Source organism: Manis pentadactyla, chromosome 4 (assembly GCF_030020395.1).
Source record: "Manis pentadactyla isolate mManPen7 chromosome 4, mManPen7.hap1, whole genome shotgun sequence".
In the NCBI taxonomy this organism is placed as follows: Eukaryota; Metazoa; Chordata; class Mammalia; order Pholidota; family Manidae; genus Manis; species Manis pentadactyla.
In genome coordinates, this window is record NC_080022.1 from 7490320 (window position 1) to 7509707 (window position 19388).

Below are 19388 nucleotides of genomic sequence, written 5' to 3' on the forward strand. Positions count from 1 at the left end.
TCCTGTCCACATGAAGACACCAACTCCCTTCTCACTTCAAAATCCCTGTTTCCTCCTCTGCCATCTGCTCTCCGAAAATAAGTGGAGCTGTGTGTGTGGATCAGTTACTCTTACAGAAGGAAAATGTTCTGTCCCATGTGGAGTGTGAGTAGATGTAACAGGGAGAGGGAAAAAGCAGAAAAAGGAAACCTAGCACACTACCGGAGGGTGTAAAAGTACAAAGTAATTATTGCTAAGACTAAATGTTTTTGTGAAGTGGTTGCTGTGGAGAGAGGTCTCTCTTGTCCTCCTTGTCATGGAAACGTGCCCTCCAGGGCCCAGTGAGCACTCTTGCATTGAGTCTTTGCCAGCAGAGGCTCGAGAATTTTCAGTATTTGCCTTTCATTTTCATTAATGTGTAAAGGTGTTCAGTTAATATAAACTCTTCTCACCAAGGTTGACTGCTATAAATAATGGATTTTATTTTTATTTTCAGTATTAGTTTCCCTAAAAATTCTCAAGTGGTGACAAATGGCATAAAGTATGTAGCTGGTGTACTTTCCTATGTTGGACTGGAAATAAATCTGTTGGGGCCTGCTTACCTCCCCAGGAAACGAGTTCTATCCCTGGGCACAGCGACGTCAGCTCTTCGCATAGTGTGAGCTGGGGAATGGCGACGGCTGTGTGTCCCGCTGGCGTCTTAGGACGCTGCCTTCGCATTACAGGACTTCCCTGTACTTCCTTCTGCTCCTGAAAAACTTGTTTATGTCTATGTTGGGAAGAGGGAGAAGAAAAATAAGACAGTAGGCAGATACAGCATTAACCGTTTGGGCCAGGATTAAGATTTTTCCCTTGTTTCCTGGTGTTACAGTTTTGTATAGGAAAGAGAAAAAAGGAAAAAAGGTCTGCTTGCTTTTTGCCTGTAGGAGGAGATGGTGGGGCCAAAGGAAGGAAAAGAGAGAGAGAGGATGCGTCAGTGTGGGGAGAGCGAGGGGCAGAAAACAGGGTGCTTTGGCCTCCCTGGCCTGTGCCTGAGCACAATCCACAGCGCCACAATACCATTCCTCTGAAGCCAGCATTAATCCCAGATAGCATTCGCTCTTCTGCTGGACTTTTATAGCAGATATTCAACTGGCATTCACCACATTTTCTTAGCAACTATGAGAAACATCTTAAATTTCCCGAGTACTTAGCAAAAGTACACAGAGAAAGATGGTGTTGGATTGAAATGCTGGTTGTGCTAAACCTGCCTACATTTGAGTGAGCTTCAGAAGTCCTTTGATTAATGCCCAGCAGCAGGTCAGATGTTGTAGGAGCTGAATTTGGCTTTGTTAGAAGCAGCTTATCTTTCACAGTAGAAGCTTAAAGTTAATCAAAAAAGTTGGTTGAAGTCTAGAATAATGAACAGATACACACTTTAAACATTTTTGTTTTAGTTTAAACCACAGAATGTACATTAATTTGTCAAGCTCTTCCTATAGGCCCAAGGCCTTTTCTTTCATTGTAGGCTCATTGGACTTCTGATTGTCTTTCTTGCAAAACTATGCCTGTAATTCATCTATGATTTTCAGTTAGGTTGAGCAAGAACTAGAAACCTATGAAGAAAATCTAAATGCAAAATCCTTTAAGCTTTTTATCATTTATCTTTAAATTTTTATCATTTCCTCTTTCTTTTACAATGATGTCAACCAACCTTAATTTTATTATCTGTTTTTTAAACAACCCACCATTATCAGTCTTTTAAAAATGTTCAACTTAGTTTTCACATTTAGTTTCAAACTGAACAAAAATTCTTTCTGCCCTCAATGGTTCAATTGATTTGCCTAATATTTAACTAAATCAGATAATTATAATGATGGATTCAATTGCATAAACAGGCTTGGGACCAAATACTACTGACACTTGATAAGCAGGTAGTAGCTCTTAGGAACAAATTGTCTAGGCATATAAGATATTTCTCTAGTTCAGAACTTTCAGTGAGAAATAGACATCAGTTTATATTTTAGGGACGTGGAAAGCATATACATTAATTTGGTAAGTTGCTAAAGGGAATTTGGTTAAGAGAGCTTTTGTCCTATTTACCTAAGGCTTAACGTTTAAAGGTGCACTGACAGAATTCCAATTTGGGTGTTATGTATATGTATTAGAGGGCTTTTCTGATAGGATTATGGGGTGACTGACAAGGGCTATCACTCCTTTTCCCCAGTCCTATGTTTATGTGACCTAATTGATTTGGTTTTCCCTTAACTTCACAGGAACTTCCTACCATTTCCAAATCAGTCATCTCCTCAAGGGACATAAATAGAGGTGGTCTCCAAACTCCCTTCCCTGCCCAGAATTTTCTTTGATTGAATGTCTCTGGAGAGGAAGCCATGTCATTGTAGACCCTCTGTCAAAGTGTGTTTCTGTTAGTTGTCCATTTGAATTCACTTAGCCTAACAGCAAATTTGTCTTTTTATATGTTTTTTTTCTCCTCTGCTTTTCTCTCTTTTTCTTCCTCCTTTTTCTTTTGGCTGCACTAACAAAAGCTTTTTCTATGTTTTTGCAGGCTCTTTCTTGATAAGGATATTCCTAGGTATTTTCTGTTTGCTATTTTGCACATAAAGATGCTAGCTTTATGCTTTATGTCTTATGTTGCTTTGATTGCTATTTTAATTAGTGGCTTTTCCCCTCATGCAAGCCTGAGCAAACCTAGCATAGAGCAAGACCTTATCTGCACCCTTTGCGCCATGGGTATTTCTGATGTGTGTACAATTTCACATATAGCTTCTTAGATGGTTTGTAGAGTTCTTAAGTATTTTCTCACTCCCTTTATGTTTTATTCTTAGTCCCCTTCAGGGTTTCCTCTTCTGCGTTAGGAAGTAGAATATTGCCCCTCGTCTCATACAGCCCCTCCGCTCTATCTGTCCCTCTGTCCTCTCTCTGTCAAAAGCTTGCGAGGTTGGTTGTGCTGTTAGCTTTGTGTAGTCATTCACTTTTTCCTCTATTTTGTCCTGTGCTGTAGTAGAGACCGATTTAACCATTTGAGTAGCTGAGCCTATGAGAAATATTTTATTTAGTTTTAAACATTTCTCTTTTGTCCTGTCAGGGCTGCTTGTCTCCTCTGTTTATTTTCTTCTTTCAGATATGAAAAAATCCTGGTTTGGTCATGAAGGAGGTCTTTCCCATCTCTCTCTTCATCTGATTTAGAAAAGAAAACTGAAAGAAGTGATACATGACAATAAAGCCTAAAATATTTTTTAAAAGAGTTACACATACACACATACATACGCTGTCGTTCAGAACATATTGAGAAATCCATCTGGGATCATTTCCTCACCACCTTAGTAACCATACAGGAAAACATCTCGGGACTGTTAGCCCTGTGCTCACTCTGAATTCTCTTGCCAGCTTGATTCAGTTGACATTGCTCACCAGACTTAGTGGTATTTCTTACAGCTGCCTCTCAAGAACTGCCGCCTTTGCAGTTACTCCAGAAGAGTGTGCTGCAGTAACTCCCAGGCACCAAATAAAACAAAAAAAGGAACTTTTCTTTTTCCCAGTAGAGAAAGATTTTAGTGGAGTCAGAAAGTCCTGTATGTCAGCAAGTTTCTAGTAAAATTTTCTCTTTAGGTTGAGTGAAAACCAGAAAACAGAAATCAAAGAGGCTTTCTTACACAAATTCAAAACATTTGCCTCAGTTGAGAATCATGAAACCTAAATAGTGGCACAGGAAGGTGCTGAGTCATGGCTTGGAACTTAGTGAATCCAGAACTTGGGCAGCCGTGACAGCAGTTTCTGTCAAGTATCTCCAAAGTCATAAATGCTCTCCTCTAAAAAGGGGCCTTCATTTCACTGCAGCGCAGGTGTATCCAGACCTTGTGATATGACAGTTGGGCCCCATTCCAGGTGCTTCAGCAAACATAGGGACACAATAAAAGAGCAGTATCCTAATCAGGATGTTGGAGCTCTTGATGGAGCGCTCAAGTGGTTTATGCTGAAGCAGTCAATATCACCAGCTAAATATGAGAGTTTGTCTTAAACCAAGTTAAATGAAGATTTGATTGGAACGGGGCTTTGTGGGTGCATGAAGGGTTCTCTGCTGAGCCCAGTGAGCCCAAGAACCGTGGAAAGGCTTCCGTCATCCTTCATTACGGTTGCTGTTTGAATCTCTTGGTTGCTTGTCCATCTTTGTCTTGTTAGTTGCTTTTATATTCCTTTGGTGTTGTTGTATGGAATTTTGATGCATACATACTGTCTCAGACGCTAAATGTTTGAGAGAGTGTCAAGTACTTCAAGAAGACAGGTCTAGAAGCAGCTACCAAGTAAAATGATGAGGCTTTGCACATCGGCCCTTGGAGGGTGAGGTGTGGTTAAGGAGTTCTTTTAGAGGTGTATTGATTTCTCTGGGATCATTTCTGGAGAAATAAGCATGGGAATGTGTTCAGAGGGAAGGTATGCCAGAGGAAATCTAGAATAGGCAGCAATAGGTTACATTTTGGGAAGGAGGAATATGTGACAACAAAGCGTGCAGAAACTTCGTAGTTGAATCAGCTGGGGTGGTGTAGTCCATGTGCAGAGAGCAAGCGGTGATGGAAGAATTCACTTGGCAGGGGTAGCTGACCTTCCTTCCCTGACACTTGTTATGGGGGTCTGAGTTGGGAGACATGGCGTAGACTTGGGGGTTGATCTCTAACAGCCATGGAATCAGTACACTGCTTACATGAGACTTGCTGAATGGGGAGGTTTAATGCCAGTTAGGGTCTGTGGTGTTTTACCGGTAGGAAAAAAGATAATTAGAGCAACTTAAAAAAACCAGTTTATGGGTGTTCATTAAAACAAGCTTCTAGTTATTATTTAAATATCAGACTGATTTTCATATGGATTTTTTGAAAACTGACAAACAGTAGTTGATTAGCTCTGATGTTAAAAATCATTCTCTTTTACTAAAACCTCCGCTAGGAATAGCCTCTTCTTCTTTTATTTAAAACAAGGCACCCTGTACTTAAATGCTTCTACCTGTTTCCTCCATTAATTCTCCCAGGTATGTCTGGGACATGTCTGAGGCTCAGCTGGGTCGGTAGGAAGACTGAAGCTTGCAGGTCATGGAGGCATTGCTTCCCACGTGCATTATATCCACTCACAGAGGAGCTTCCTAGTCTGTCTTCCTTCTAATAGCTTCTGTCCCTACCCACTTACCCATTTCCTCTTGATCCCTTTCCTTGATTTCACTGTTGTTTTGTTTATAGGCAGATGAGAAGCAGACTTGTCCAAAAAAAAAAACATAGCCAAGTAATGATGGGCGGGGGCAGGAGGATGGGCACCTGCCATCTCCTCGTAGGAGTTAAGGGTTCCACTCTGTCGCCAGATGTCCGTACATTGGACGTAGTGGTTGGTGCAGGATTCTGGAGCATCACTGATGCAGACAGTATCTGGGCTGTGGTGACTCCAGCTCCTTGTGGATGATTCCCTCTTGCCTTTCTGACCTTAGGACCTTCTACCGTTTTGAGGCCGTGTGGGATAGCTCCCTCCATAACTCCCTTCTTCTGAACCGAGTGACGCCCTATGGGGAAAAGATCTACATGACTTTGTCAGCCTACCTAGAGGTGAGGAGACCCAGAACTTGAGTTGCTATGAAGGCCAGCCCTAAACAGCGGGCAGGTTACAGCAGAAAATGGGGAGGAAAGATTTGACTGATGTTGTCCTCCTTTCTCCTTCCACATCCTTACGTTGCTTATTTTATTATACTTTGCTGACTGTTCTGATTATATTAGGTTCTGTTCCTAATCTCTATTTAATCAAAAAGTCACATGACTTTTATTATAGCTTTAGCTTTAGTAATCTGATCGCCTGATCATTCTTCGCAGTGTATGATTTTTTTTTTGTAGTTGTGGACAGAGCCTAGTAGTGGTTAGTGGCATAGACCTGGGACTGGCCCATTCAGTTCAAACCCCTGTTCTGCCACTGACCGCCTATATGTCCTTGCACAGTGACTTTGCCTCTCTGTGCCACGATTTCCGCATCTCTTAAAAAGGTGAAATAATATGGTCTTTATCCCAGAAAGTTGTTGAGAGGTCATATAAAAGGATTTAGAACAGTGCTTGGCATGTAGTGAATATTAGCCAATATTACAGAAAAAACTTAGAAAAATTTTTGAGAAAAATAAATGCATCTTCAAGGAATACCACCTAATCTTGCACCTATTACCCACTGAGTTGCTGTTGACATAACTGACAGAGGTGAAATCCTCCAGCCCCCACATCTGGGACCAGCTTCCCGAGCGTGGGAGTCATAGAAGCTCTGTCTGCTTTCAGCTGGATCACTGCACCCAGCCAGCTGTGCTCACGAAGGATGTGTGCATGGTCTTCTACTCCCGGGATGCCAAGACCTCGCCACCGCGCTCTCTGCGTAGCCTCTTTGGCAGCGGCTACTCGAAGTCACCAGACTCGTAAGTGTTTGAGACAAGTTCAGCTCCCGGTTAGTTTGCCCGGTAGAGTCAGCAGAGCCCTAGGTGTCTCTGGCTTGCTGTTTCAGGGTTAGTTGACAGCCTGTAAACCATTCTGGTAACTGATAACCCGGAGTGCAGTGACTTGAATGTTGGCATTTAATAAAATATTGATGGATGAATGAGCTAATGAAGGAAGGAATACTGTGTTGTGAACACTTCCAAAATGATTTGCAAGCACTAAATTTCCTTTTAAATGTCATTATTTCTAGTAAATTAGATTTCAGGGGGGGATTTTTTTCTTTTAAAGATTTTCTCATTTAAGATATGCAAAAATACATTAAGAATAACACAGTGAATAGCTGTACATTACCACCCACCTTAAAAATGAGTGTTTAGTACAATAGAAGGTTCAGTGCCCCTTCCTAATCACACTTAGAATTTGGTGTTTGTCATTTCCGTCTAGTCAGACTTTTCCCTTTCCTCTCTTCTCTCTTGTGGTAGGAAAAGGCAATTTTTAATTCTCATAGTTGTATTACAAACTTTCTAGTTAATCATTGAATTTTATTCATCCTGTTGAAATAAGAATGCTCAAAAGATTGAGGTGAAAACAGACTCCTTCTAGAAAAAAGTAGACTTTTTCAGTTCAGAATAAGATAAGCAATGTCTGTGATTGTATCTGAGGGTGGGCTGCAGACTCTGCAGAGGAGACAGTGACTTAGGTAGAAAGAACTGAGATTTTTCTGTTTTATGCTGTAAGAAATTAAGCAATTGTTTGTTTTAATTCAAATAGCAATCGAGTCACTGGAATTTATGAACTCAGTTTGTGCAAAATGGCAGACACAGGTAGTCCAGGTAAGTTGCTATGGATGGGGCAGGAGCTACTATCTTTGCATATGTTTGGACTGTATTCTGTCACAAGTTTGTCTTACCCATCTAGGATAGATATACAATTCTTTAGAAACCAGGTGTATTTTACAGGCCAGTTTTTTGTAGGTGGTGGGAGCTACCTTGTTTAAGTTGCAATGCTGTTTGGTTTATGACATGCAATATGTTGTAAAAACGTATCAAACAAAATGTTTACTGGGCTATGGAATATTATAAAATAAGTTGTAGTGTATTAGAATGAATTTGGCTTTGAAAATGTCATAATCATTTCCCTCTCCACCTTAGCCCCAAAGATAACTTGGAAGCATAACTTCACGAGTAGTGTCAAATTAGATTTGAACTTCCTGTATTCCCGACAGACAAATTATTGAGGTGAACTTGTTCTGTGTCCTTTCTGATATCTCTGGACAGGTTTTGTTCCTTTAGCTCAGTGGCCTTAAGCAGTACTTTGCATTTCTGTGTTTGTAAACCAAAACGTGGACAAAAGTCAGGTTTTTTAAAAAAACATTCAAGTCATTTTAGAAAACATATATGGAAAAGCATTCAGGGCCCACAGGTAAAATTTAGATGAAAAAAGAAGACTTGAGTAGCAACGAAATCTCTGTAGCAGGTAATTTTAGTGTCCAGGTGGTTCCTTGAGGAATTTTTTAATTAACACAAATTCACGTCTTTCTATATAAAACAGTATAACATTCAAAAAAATTAAAGAGAAATGATGGGAGCTAAAGCCATCTGTCATCTTCTGTCCAAACTGAACTACTTAATGTGGGGCACATATGTGTTTGTGGAGGGAGTGGGGGACGTGTGTGTGTGTGTGTGTGTGTGTGTGTGTGTGTGTAGTCCCTTCCCACTTTTTCCACGTGGGTGTACACTTGACCCTTGGACAGTGTGGGGATTAGGGGTGCTGATCCCCACACAGTTGAAAATCCACAAACAACTTTTGACTCCCCAAAAACTTAACTACTAATAATCTTAATAGTTGTTCACCAGAAGCCTTACCAGTAACAGTTGTTAACACATATTTTGTATGTTATATGTATTGTATACTGTATTCTTATAATAAAGTAAGTTAGAGAAAAGAAAATGTTTTCAGATTGTCACAAATCTGAAGAATATTCTAATATAATTATTGAAAAAGAAAAATCCACATATAAGTGAACCTGTACACTTCAAACCCATGTTGTTGAAGGGTCAACTGTATTTTTATATATTTGGAACCATAGTGCAGAGACTAAATCTCTACATTTTCACTTAACATAATAACTTTGGCATCTTTTCAAGTTGCATTGCAGTCTTCGTAATTATCAAAGAACATAAAAGAAGCTCAGAGAGTTACTTTGGGGGAAGAGGGATAAACTTATATTAATAAACAAAATCTGATGTATCTTAAGACCAACCTGTCTTAGTTTGCCATGTATATGAATTACTAATTTATTTTGAGCTAAAATTGGGATTGGATTTTTCTCTGAAAAAAATAATTGTTTCTTTTTACCTCAGGCATGCAGAGGAGGAAAAGAAAAATCTTAGATACATCAGTGGCGTACGTGAGGGGAGAGGAGAACTTAGCAGGCTGGCGGCCCCGCGGGGACAGCCTCATCCTTGAGCACCAGTGGGAGCTCGAGAGGCTGGAGCTCCTCCACGAGGTAGCCAGGGGCAGAGGGTGCTCGGTGGGCTCTCAAGCAAGAGGCCCACTTAAAATGCTCCCTTTCTTTGTGTGATACTGGCTTTTTGGATTTCATTCACAGTAGAAGAATAATATTTTGCTTATTAAGATCTTAATGAACTTAGTGTCTGTGGTGATAGTGTTCATCTTCTTAGGTGGAGAAAACTCGCCACTTCCTGCTGCTGCGGGAGAGACTTGGTGACGGCATCCCCAAATCCCTGAGTGACTCGCTGTCCCCCAGCCTCAGCAGCGGGACCCTCAGCACCTCCACCAGCATCTCCTCTCAGATCTCAACCATCACCTTTGAAAGTGCCGTCACACCCAGTGAGAGCAGTGGCTATGACTCAGCCGACATCGAAAGCCTGGTGGATCGAGAGAAAGAGCTGGCCACCAAGGTAGGAAGTCCCCTCCTTGCCGAGCAGTTTCCCAACACGAGACTGTGAGCTGGTTTGTCAGTTTCTCATTTTCATCTTTGAGGGCCTGGCCTCTGTTTCAAGGCCTGTGCTCACACTGTGAACATAGAAATAAATAAGACTCAATTCCCACCCTTAATAAGCCTACCAGTGACTGGGGACAGTGTGTAGTAGAGGCATGTCTAGAATGCTGTGGGAGCTGGAGGAAAGGCCCGCACAGGAGGGCACTCGTGAACGGACCTTGGCAGGATGCACAGGAGGCCACCGGCGGTGTCCTGCATGATCGGTGCTGGGGACTTCATGTGAGTGAGGGACAGAGACAGAGTTGGAGAGATGGCGTTAGCTAGATGGTGAAGGGGCTGTGCACTCTGCTAAGAGTTCAGAGGATCCTGGGAGTCATGGAGTATTTTGAACAGGCATTTGTGTCTTAGAGAGACTTCTCTGGCAGCAATAAAGAGGATGTATTTGTGGTGAAGAGAGAAACTAGTGGCAGAAAGAATTCTTTGCAGCAATCCTGATAAGAAATGATAAAGCTTTTTAACAAAGGCAAGAGTATGTGGGATGGAGAGGAAGGGGAATCCCAGGAGAGACATTTGGGAGGTAGAATCGGCAGTCCTTGCTGCCTGGACATGGTGTGAGAGGGCAGAGGGTTGTCTTGGATGACTCCCAGGGATGTGGTTTCTGGGCAGCTGGCTAACAAGGAAATACAGAAATGAGGGATTTTTGTGTCTGTTTTGTTTGAGTAACTGCTTGGGCTTCTACTTGATTTGGGAAGATGTGTCCATCCAGAAGTCTCCATGCCTTTTAGTACCGGGGCAAATTGGGAATGAAAGGGATACTATTGCATTCGCAAGCACTTCTAAACCATGGTGTTTGCAGTTACTCATTTTGTAAATAAAAATTGCTTCAGAATGACATTTTTATCCACTTTATCATTTTTTATCAGGCATCAGCCCGGCTTTCCTTGCTATATGCTTAGCTGAATTCCAGAGCTGTTTGGGTGGTCCCTGAGCTCCCTTGGGGGTCTCAGGCATGTTAACTTTCCCTTCTTGCCTTGCATCCAGAGCTTCATTTAACCATTGAAACTTACACTTCTTTTTCTCCACCCTAGTGCCTGCAACTTCTGACCCATACTTTCAACCGAGAATTCAGCCAGGTGCACAGCAGCATCAGTGACTGTAAGGTGAGCAGCCCTGGTGTCCGTCTCTGGGTTACGCTGTTTTTAGGTGGCTTGAGATGGGCATAGGGTTATATTTGAGAATACATGACATACCTGATCTTGTATTTATTTTTTCAGAGTCAGAACACTGACTTCTGAAGATAAGAGTATTCCTCCATGTTCCTTGGAGTGGTTATCAGATGGGGACATTTTGGCTTTTCCCCGAGTCACTTGGAGGAGAGTATTCTTTAGGGGATGTATGTTATTGTATGACAGGGCACAAGAGGTCCTGATGTTCTTGGTGGCATAAAGCTTTGTTGCCCTTGACAAAGAATGAGGTGAACATTTTAAAGAAGTTGTGTGTCATTCACTGTGTTCTTGTCAGTTTGGCCTTCCCTGTTCCTCTCCGGGCTTGTTCCTCCCTAGGGGTCTTTTATCCTTGCTGTTCATTTGCCTGGAATAGTCTTCCAGATGTTTCCATGATTGGTTCCCTTGCCTATTTCATCTTTCTGCTTAACTATGACATTGCCTGCTTAACTCTCCTGTGTAAAGCTGACAGCTCCCTGGAACTCTCTGGCCTCTTTCCCAGCTTTAGTTTCTGGTGTAGCATTTTACTACCTGACACTTCTTAAAGTGTTTGTTGATCAGTTTATTGTCTGCCTTCTCCACTTAGAGTGCCCTCCAGGAGGGCAGGACTCTGCCATATTCTAGAACTGTGCTGTTGTTCTAAGTGCTTGGCTTATGTAGATAGGGCCATTTATTTAATGAAGGAGGGCAGTAGCAATATAAAAAGCCAGCCTTGCCTCTCTGTAAACGTCTTGATTTCTAATGTGACACGCTGGCCACAAAATATTTGTAAGGCCTGTTCTCTTGAATGACCAAAGAAGATTTTTGGAGGTGAGGTCACTGGCTGGCTGTCCAAACGTCTTACTGCAGAGGGGTTTTTCTATCTGACGCTCCCTTGCTGTGCTCTTCTCCTGTAGTTGTCTGACATCTCTCCAATCGGACGGGATCCCTCTGTGTCCAGCTTCAGCAGCGCTACCCTCACTCCCTCCTCCACCTGCCCCTCTCTGGTAGACGCGAGGAGCAGCTCTTTGGATCAGAAGTAAGTACCCAGATGTCACCGAGAGAAGCTCACCTGGGAGCCCAGGGCAAGGCCAGCCTTCCTCTAGCTCAGTGACTCTCAGCGAGGGCAGCGCCATCCCCAGGCAGCTTTCAGAAGCATGTGGGAGTCCTTTCTGGATGTCACAGTGAAAGGAAGAAGCTGCTGGCGTCGTTGAACATCACGTCTCACCAGCTCTCTGCCTCAGACCACTGACTGTTCTTCCTAATCCCTTCCTGCTCACTTTGGCCTCCATTCCCAGCCCTGCCTGTCTCCCCAGGCATACTGGACACAGGAAGCCTCATCTTGGGAAAAGTATTTTGAAACTGTTTTGGAAAAACTATTCTGATGATACTGCAAAATAGATAAGAAAGAGAGACAGATTTAGTCTAGACCCCATGAATTCATCACTCTAATCACTTCTTTGCCGTGCACCATTGAACTCTGTCCCTGTCTCCACTCATTAGGCTCACCTGTCAGAACCCACCTGGCCATGCCATGCCATCCCACTGTCTGTCTTACGTACTGACACTGACACTTGCTAGTTGAATGTGGCTAGAGAAAGTAGCAGCAGGTAGTTCAATCAAATTTGGATGCCGTAGGCTGTAAGACATTAGTTTATGTGCCATAAGAAGGAAAAAGCACTGCCAACTCCGTGTGTTGTGCCATGCATTGTAAGATGCATCCCGGTCTGAGAAATGGTGAAGTATTTAAAGAGCAGGCTTTTTACAATGAGTGAAATACGATTAGTTAGGCTAAGCTGCTCTACAGAGATACCACACAATACAGGGCATAGGAATTCTCACACAGCAATCCTGGCCTGGTCCCGTTCGCTGGTGCAGCTCTGCTTCACATGGTCATTCAGAAACCCAGGTGTCGCCCCATTTGTTTGCTTTCTCTGCCAATTCCTTAAGGCGGTGGTCCTCAGGTGTTAGTGTGCATCAGCAGCACTTGGGTGGCTCCTTAAAGCACAGGAGACTGAGCCCCACCTGGAATTTCTTATTCTATAAGGCCTGGGTTGGAGCCTGATAATTTGCATTTCTAACAAGTTACCAGGTGAAGCTGATGCTTCTGGTCAGGGACCACACTTTGGGAACCACTGTCCTAGGTGTGGCCTTGGGGTTAAATAGCAACATTAAGGGAATAGAGTTCCTGTTCCAGACACGTCTGTTCAGAGGGCTTCAGAGTAGGAAGAGGGGCTGAATGGTTTCCTTTTGTAACTTCTTAAGGTTTGACACCAGCTGAATTTAAAATTAACTTTCTGACATCAGCTTAACGTCTCAGCTGAGCTCTCTGAAAATGATGCTGGCAGAGTCTCTGGTGTTTACGCATCATGCACGGGCCTCACTGATGCTTTTGTCTCCCCAACTTCTCTCTTTAAAGGACCCCAGAAGCCAATTCCCGGGCCTCTAGTCCCTGCCCAGAATTTGAACAGTTTCAGATTGTCCCCGCTGTGGAAACACCCTATTTGGCCCGAGTAGGAAAAAATGAATTTCTCAATCTTGTTCCAGATATTGAAGAAATTAGACCAGGGTGAGTACTTTGGTGGCCAGGGATGCCGGGTATAAAAGGCAAATCAACAAGGTTTTCTTCCAGCTCTTCCGCATGAGGTCTGTATTGCAGTCTACTACACACAGAGTCTGGGATGAAAGGGCTAGGCTGGGTTTCTGCCACAGGTACATCTGGAATGCTCCTCTGCCCTGGCAAGCATGTTGGGGGTGCTCTGTGCTCTTTATAGCTGAATTACTTTGGCAGATAAGATCCTAGGCCAAACAGATCATGATCATCTGCCTCTGTGATCACACTTGGGACTTGGCCTGGGTGAGACATGTTTTGATGGTCCTCAGCTCATGATCACTTTCTTTTTATGAGAAACCAACCTCTCTTGTGGTGTCTTTTTTATTAGCTCGGTGGTCTCTAAGAAAGGATACCTGCATTTCAAGGAACCATATTCCAGCAACTGGGCTAAACATTTTGTTGTGGTCCGTCGCCCTTACGTCTTCATCTATAACAGTGACAAAGACCCAGTGGAGCGTGGCATCATTAACCTCTCCACAGCGCAGGTGGAATACAGCGAGGACCAGCAGGCCATGGTGAAGGTCAGTCCTGCCTTTCCTGGCTCTTCACTGCCTCTTGCACCCTCCCTTCTGAGTCCTGAGCTCTCCGTCATGTAGTGCAGCATCCTTCCTCTGCATCCAGAGGTGCCGTATCGATCTGAAGGGCGGATTCCCTGTGAATATGGCAGGGTGGTCAGTTTGCTTTTGTAACTTTTGAAGGATGTTTCCTCTTGGAGGATGACACTAGTTGAATTTAGAATTAACTTTCCAGTTCCAGATTGTCCTCTCAACCAAGCTCTCTAAAAACTAATGTTTTTTGCAAGGCCTCTGGTGTTCAGGGAGAGGTGCTGTTCCTCCTGGTGAGATGGTTGTATCCTTTATGCAAGGACCTACCTGAAGCTCTTATAACCCCAACCTCTGTCCTTTAAAGGACCCCAGAAGCCAATTCACGGACTGTTGCTCAATAGCCATGGTGACGCTCTCATCTACCTGTGTCTTTTTCAGACATCGAACACCTTTGCTGTATGCACAAAGCACCGCGGGGTCCTTTTGCAGGCTCTCAATGACAAAGACATGAACGACTGGTTATATGCCTTTAACCCACTCCTTGCTGGCACAATACGGTGAGAAGTTGTTCCTGTTCTCCTTGGCTTTTGGTCTCTGACAGCAACATAAACAGTGAAGGAAGTCTAGTTCTAAACATGTTTAAAATAGAGGAAAGACAAGAGTGTAAGCATGTTGTGGCATGGTGATGAGGCCTCAGCTCCTCCTAAGGTGTTAACTGGTGTCCTGAGCGGCTAAGGAGGCTGGTCACATTTTTACCCAACTAGTCTTAGGGTCTGCAGCTGGCGTCCATGGGACTGACTAAAGGGAAGGTTGTGAGAACCTTAATGTTCTCCCAGTATGCAGCCCTGTGATGCAGCCTCAGATCCTGGAAGGGGCTTGTGTCCAGGGCTGGTGTGTGGGGAGGACCAGAGCTTCATCTGTGTTTGGGGAGCCTGGAGACCTGGGCCTGCCATGCAGGGGAGGAAGGGGTTGGAGGAAGGAACCGCAAAGGAGAAAGACCTGGGTGCGAGGAGCGTTGGATCGGTTCCTGACCCTGCCTCTCTGTTTGTGGTCCACAGGTCCAAACTCTCCCGCAGGTGCCCGAGCCAACCGAAGTACTGAGTGACGCAGCTGAGCGCCCTCACTCGCCTTCCGAGAGAGAAAGAAAGCGTTACATCTCATTTCTCCTTGTGATTCTTGCCGGTTACTCTTGTGTGTAATCCTGTGGCTTACCTCCTCTCCCTCCTTGTCCCCCACTTTTCCAGCTCTCCTGGTCCCCATCTCCATGGCTCTGTACTCTTTTCTTTTTTCCTGTGCTGAGAATCTTGTTAGTAGCATGTGGCCTAACAAAAGGGGGAAAAACAAAGAAAAAAAAAAAACCTAGAGGGGACCCAGTGAATCTACAAATGATTTTTTGGTGTATATCGGCTTCCTTTTGTATGGTATGTCCTAATTATGACCCCATCTCTGATGCCTGTCTTTGGATATCTGTCTGTTTTTCAGGGTAACACATACTTTTTTTCTTTTCTCTGTTTGTGATATCACTTTAATATTTCTTGGGTGGCTTAGAGACTGAGAGAGGAGACATCTGGCCCTTTTAGAACCTAATGGGGAAACACCGCCTTCTTGCATCCTGTCTCTTTTTGCCATTGCTAACTCCTGAATTTTCCATTCAGGGAAAAGATTGTGGTGAGCTTAGAAATGGGACTGGTGTATTCTCTGGAATTCAGGCTTATTTAGAATGTAGTTACGCAAATTTCATTTAGTGGAAGAGAGGACTTTTCGGCAGGCCAGGAAAGTGGCTGCTCGTGGCCTTGTACGAAGGGAAGAACGGAGGATATTGCCAGGTCGGTCTCAACAGAACAGGATTTGGCAGTGGGCCCTGAAGGTGGACAGCCAGGAGGACACTCACGGGTGCTCACAGCGGGGTTCTTGTGACCTGTTCTCCGTCGGGAGGGAGCCTCTTCTCTGAGTTTTTCAAGTTGTCCGTGGCATTAGTGAATAGGTGGTACAGTTCGGAATTAGCGCCGTGTCATACACAGGTGTCCCACCAGGGGGCGTTGTTTCGCTTTCTGGTAGAACCGGATGCTGTCTTTACAATTAGGATGATGCTGAGCTGTGAGCTGGTCGTGGTTGTAGCTCCCTTTCATTGAAGAAATGCAGCTTTCAGGTATAAACTTGGAAGCCGCCCTCTTGGCCCAGTGGTCATTTTCAATGATCCTTGTCAAATTAAAGATATTGCCAATGATGCTTGTACCCCTGTACTCGAATAAGCAGACATGGCAGGCTTTGCTTTCTGGATCCAGGATTAAAACCGCCTCCCTGCCACCACAAAAACAAAACAAAAAGACACGTAGGGGCTGAGACTCACCCTCCTGAGCCCTGGCCCCAGCAGTTTGTCTCTTGTATCCGCCTTGCCTCTCCTCTGTCTCCATCGTGGAAGTGTTGCCAGAGGAGATCGGAGGAAGCTCACTGCTCGCAGTCTCCTTCTCTGACAGAACAGGGCTATCCGCTTCCAGAAGCCATCGTGGAAGACACTTTTTCTGTGAGCTGCCAATGAATTTTACAGGAATGACGTGGGGAAAAGAAGGCTTCAGCTTACTTCAGCTGCTTTGCCAGTTGACCTGGGGTGGTTTTGTACATTCTTTGCATCCCCTGCTCAGAACTCTGACCATCCCTCAGGCATCCAGGGAGGTACCTGCTGGTCCCCTCAGCCGTGAGGGCGCCAATTCTCAGGTGCTCCGGAGCTGGATGACTGCTGCAGGCAGCAGAGGGCATGGGCTGGCACACCCCGCCGAGCAGTTACTGGGAGGCTCCCAGCTTGTCACCCAGACCCTTGCTTCTGACTTCCTGGCTGGGCTCATCTCTCAGAACAGGCCTCCCAGCTTTGCTTGTTGCAGTTGCCTGGCAGAGAGGAGGAACAGTGAGTCACCAAAAGCTTAAAAACGGTGGAAATCACAGGCTGTGACCTTACCTGAAAAGTGATCAGTTAAAAACTCTGTAGTAGGTTTTTTTTTTAACTTTCTTTCTCTCCTGGAAACATAGGTCATTAACTGTGATGTTATTTGCTTTCTAAGCGGTATGTGAGATTTTTAGTGTAGAGGTTTCTTCATTGTCGAATGGACATGATAAGCCTTTCTGGTGTATACTCAAACCCAGGATCTGTCAGTGCTTGGAGACAACTTCCTGGACTGGAATTAAATCTAATTTCAGGGAAATAGAGATGAAAATTGAAGGTTGCTTTTAGAATTAAATCACAGATGCTGCTGCTGTTACAAAGTCTGATAGAAGGACCCATGTGTGCGACAGAGGAAGTGGGGAAGGCTGAGGGAGAGGAGAACAATGTGATGCACGGAAATGGCTTTTGTTTTTTCTTCTAACTCAAACAAAACTGGCTTGGAAAGTCTTTGCTTTGGAGGTGTCAAATATTAGAACAGGCTGAACAGGACTGTTTGTCACCTGCCCGGGTAAGAAGGCCTCGTGAGGAGGCAGGGCGCCCGGGCCTCGGCTCTCAGGCACCGAGCTCACCGCTCTCTGCGAGCTCTTTCCAGACAGGTCCGTCTCTCCTGTCCAGGTCTGAGAGAGGATTTATGGCAGGAGCTGTTTATGACACTTTAGCTGAAGCCTAGTAGCAGGGACGCTGAGGAACAAACTTACCCCTCAAGAAAACTACCTTTCAAGGATTTTTTTTTCCTAAAACATTCCTTTAAACAAGCAAAAGAAACAAGTAAGGAAAGAAAACTTACACAATTTAAGGAGAAATGAGTGCTGGTTAACAAATCATCTCTCCACCATCCCCATCCCTTCTCCTGCCAGAGCAAAGCATGGCCTCACAGCCCACACCAAACCAGTGCTCACCCCTCCTCACCTCGGCGCCGCCTGGGAGTCAGTCCGCTCTCAGACCAGCCGTGCAGGGCCGGCCAGCTCTGCACACAGCGGGAGGCAGGGAAGGGCTGCTTCCGGCAGCTGGGCAGGCACCTGGATGCCAGTACGCGGCTAAGACGTGGTGAAGGCCAGGGAAAAGGGTTTTTCCCAACCAAGAAACCACCTTTTTTACCCCTTAAGCTACGTAGAATTTATACAACTTACAGTTTCGATGGATTTTTCACCTCTTTCAGGATGAAGGAATAAATTAAATCATTGTGAAAGGTCTTCTGGTATCTAAAAATAAAATGACTTCTCCTGGCACTGATTTCAAAGCAAAGACTTTGTTGCCTGCTGCTTGTTGTCTAATTTACAGGGATATTTAATTTTGTAAGGTATTTGTATATTTATACAGCTCTAATGAATTGCACACTGGACGGGAGAGGAGTGGGTGGCCCGGCACACAGCGCCTACTGGCTTCTGTGTTCCTTGTGCGGTGCTCTGCTTGGGGCCTCCTGGACAGCATCAGGGCTTACTTGTGTGACTTGGGTCCTTCAGTTTTTCTTTTGTTCCTCTCTTAAAATTAACTGTTAACCTCCTTAAGAAGAAAATACTAATTCTGCTGCTGCTCTCAGAAGGTTTGCTGAATGTATCTTAAATAGGACTCTGACTCGTATGCACTGCAGCTGTCCACGGTGGCCAGTAATGATTCACCCAAGCGTGTGGCCAAACCATTACTGTATGTAGCGGGAATGTAGTGATCTGTGCTTCCTTAGTAAGGTGAAATGTCAACTGAGAGATTATCTGCTGCTGCTGTTCAAAAGGCCATTTATGAAATTCAAATTTGAACCCCATAAATCTTAGGAAAGTCTCTAATTGTTCAAAGGAAGAAATTAAAGTTGATAACAAATTTCATGTTAAAAGCGCACAGCTAGACAGCTATGCTCAGATGAAAGTCCGAGCTAAGGTTGGTCTTGACAGACCCTGGCTGTTGTGTGTTGTTTCCATGTGTTCGAGTTCATTTTTTTCATGCTTCATATTCTGGCATTAGTTATCTGAGGAATCCATCAGCCTTCTCACGTATAAGGCATCGTCTTAGACTTGTGGCTCAGAAGTCCTCTCGTCCATTGAGATTTCAAGTCTCCTGTCACCATCCTTGTGCACTACAACAAAACCCATAAAGCATAAGTGGCCTTTTTGAACCAAGATTTTGCGAACTGATCTCTCCCCAGTAAGGAGTTGAGCACATTAGCAATGATGTACATTATTAATTTCTGATTTTTGTTTTCATGTTATATTATGTAAATACTCTCTGATGTTTGGAGCTTGAGTATACAGAATGTAAATATAGTTCTTGTATTTGTACTAATTCTGGTTCTTTTGCTATATAGCCTTAGATGTGCAATGCAGACATTATCTGTGTATGGTAACCTTGCATCACGGAGCTGTTAGTGAACGAGGCGAAAAAAATAAAGGTACAACCGGTGCATCAGAAGTCTGCCAATGTGTGTTTTTTCTTGTACCCTGTTAAAGGCATTTACACAAAGACTTCTTGTGAAAATACTACTTTTCTGGGACGGATGTCATGGTGCTGTGACCTTCATGTTCCTTTCTGATAATTCAAAACAGTGGTTATCATATAACCAGGAAAGCTCATGTGGTACTATTTCTTTGAAAGTACTTTCCTCCAAGTATAGAACTGGCTATTTTAGCTGGATTTGTCTGTCTGCTCCCAAAACCTCTCTTTAATCTACCAGGGATTTTGTAGTGTTACTGTTTTTGGGTGGAGGGGTT

At 44.0% G+C, this 19388-nt stretch overlaps 1 protein-coding gene across 11 annotated transcripts in view; it reads left to right on the plus strand.

The window, feature by feature from the left end:
- KIF1B (kinesin family member 1B) overlaps window positions 1-19089 on the plus strand; it is a 136987-nt gene extending 117898 nt beyond the window's left edge. For all 11 annotated transcript variants that reach the window (XM_057499702.1, XM_036925214.2, XM_036925211.2 and 8 more), the window contains 11 exons: window positions 5450-5564; window positions 6273-6406; window positions 7197-7258; window positions 8789-8934; window positions 9110-9349; window positions 10479-10550; window positions 11510-11631; window positions 13012-13161; window positions 13535-13727; window positions 14190-14308; window positions 14810-19089. In XM_057499702.1, coding sequence (XP_057355685.1) covers window positions 5450-5564; window positions 6273-6406; window positions 7197-7258; window positions 8789-8934; window positions 9110-9349; window positions 10479-10550; window positions 11510-11631; window positions 13012-13161; window positions 13535-13727; window positions 14190-14308; window positions 14810-14852 — 1396 coding nt within the window. In that variant the 3' untranslated portion in view covers window positions 14853-19089. The remainder of the gene's footprint in view (window positions 1-5449; window positions 5565-6272; window positions 6407-7196; window positions 7259-8788; window positions 8935-9109; window positions 9350-10478; window positions 10551-11509; window positions 11632-13011; window positions 13162-13534; window positions 13728-14189; window positions 14309-14809) is intronic.
- Window positions 19090-19388: the final 299 nt, after the last annotated feature.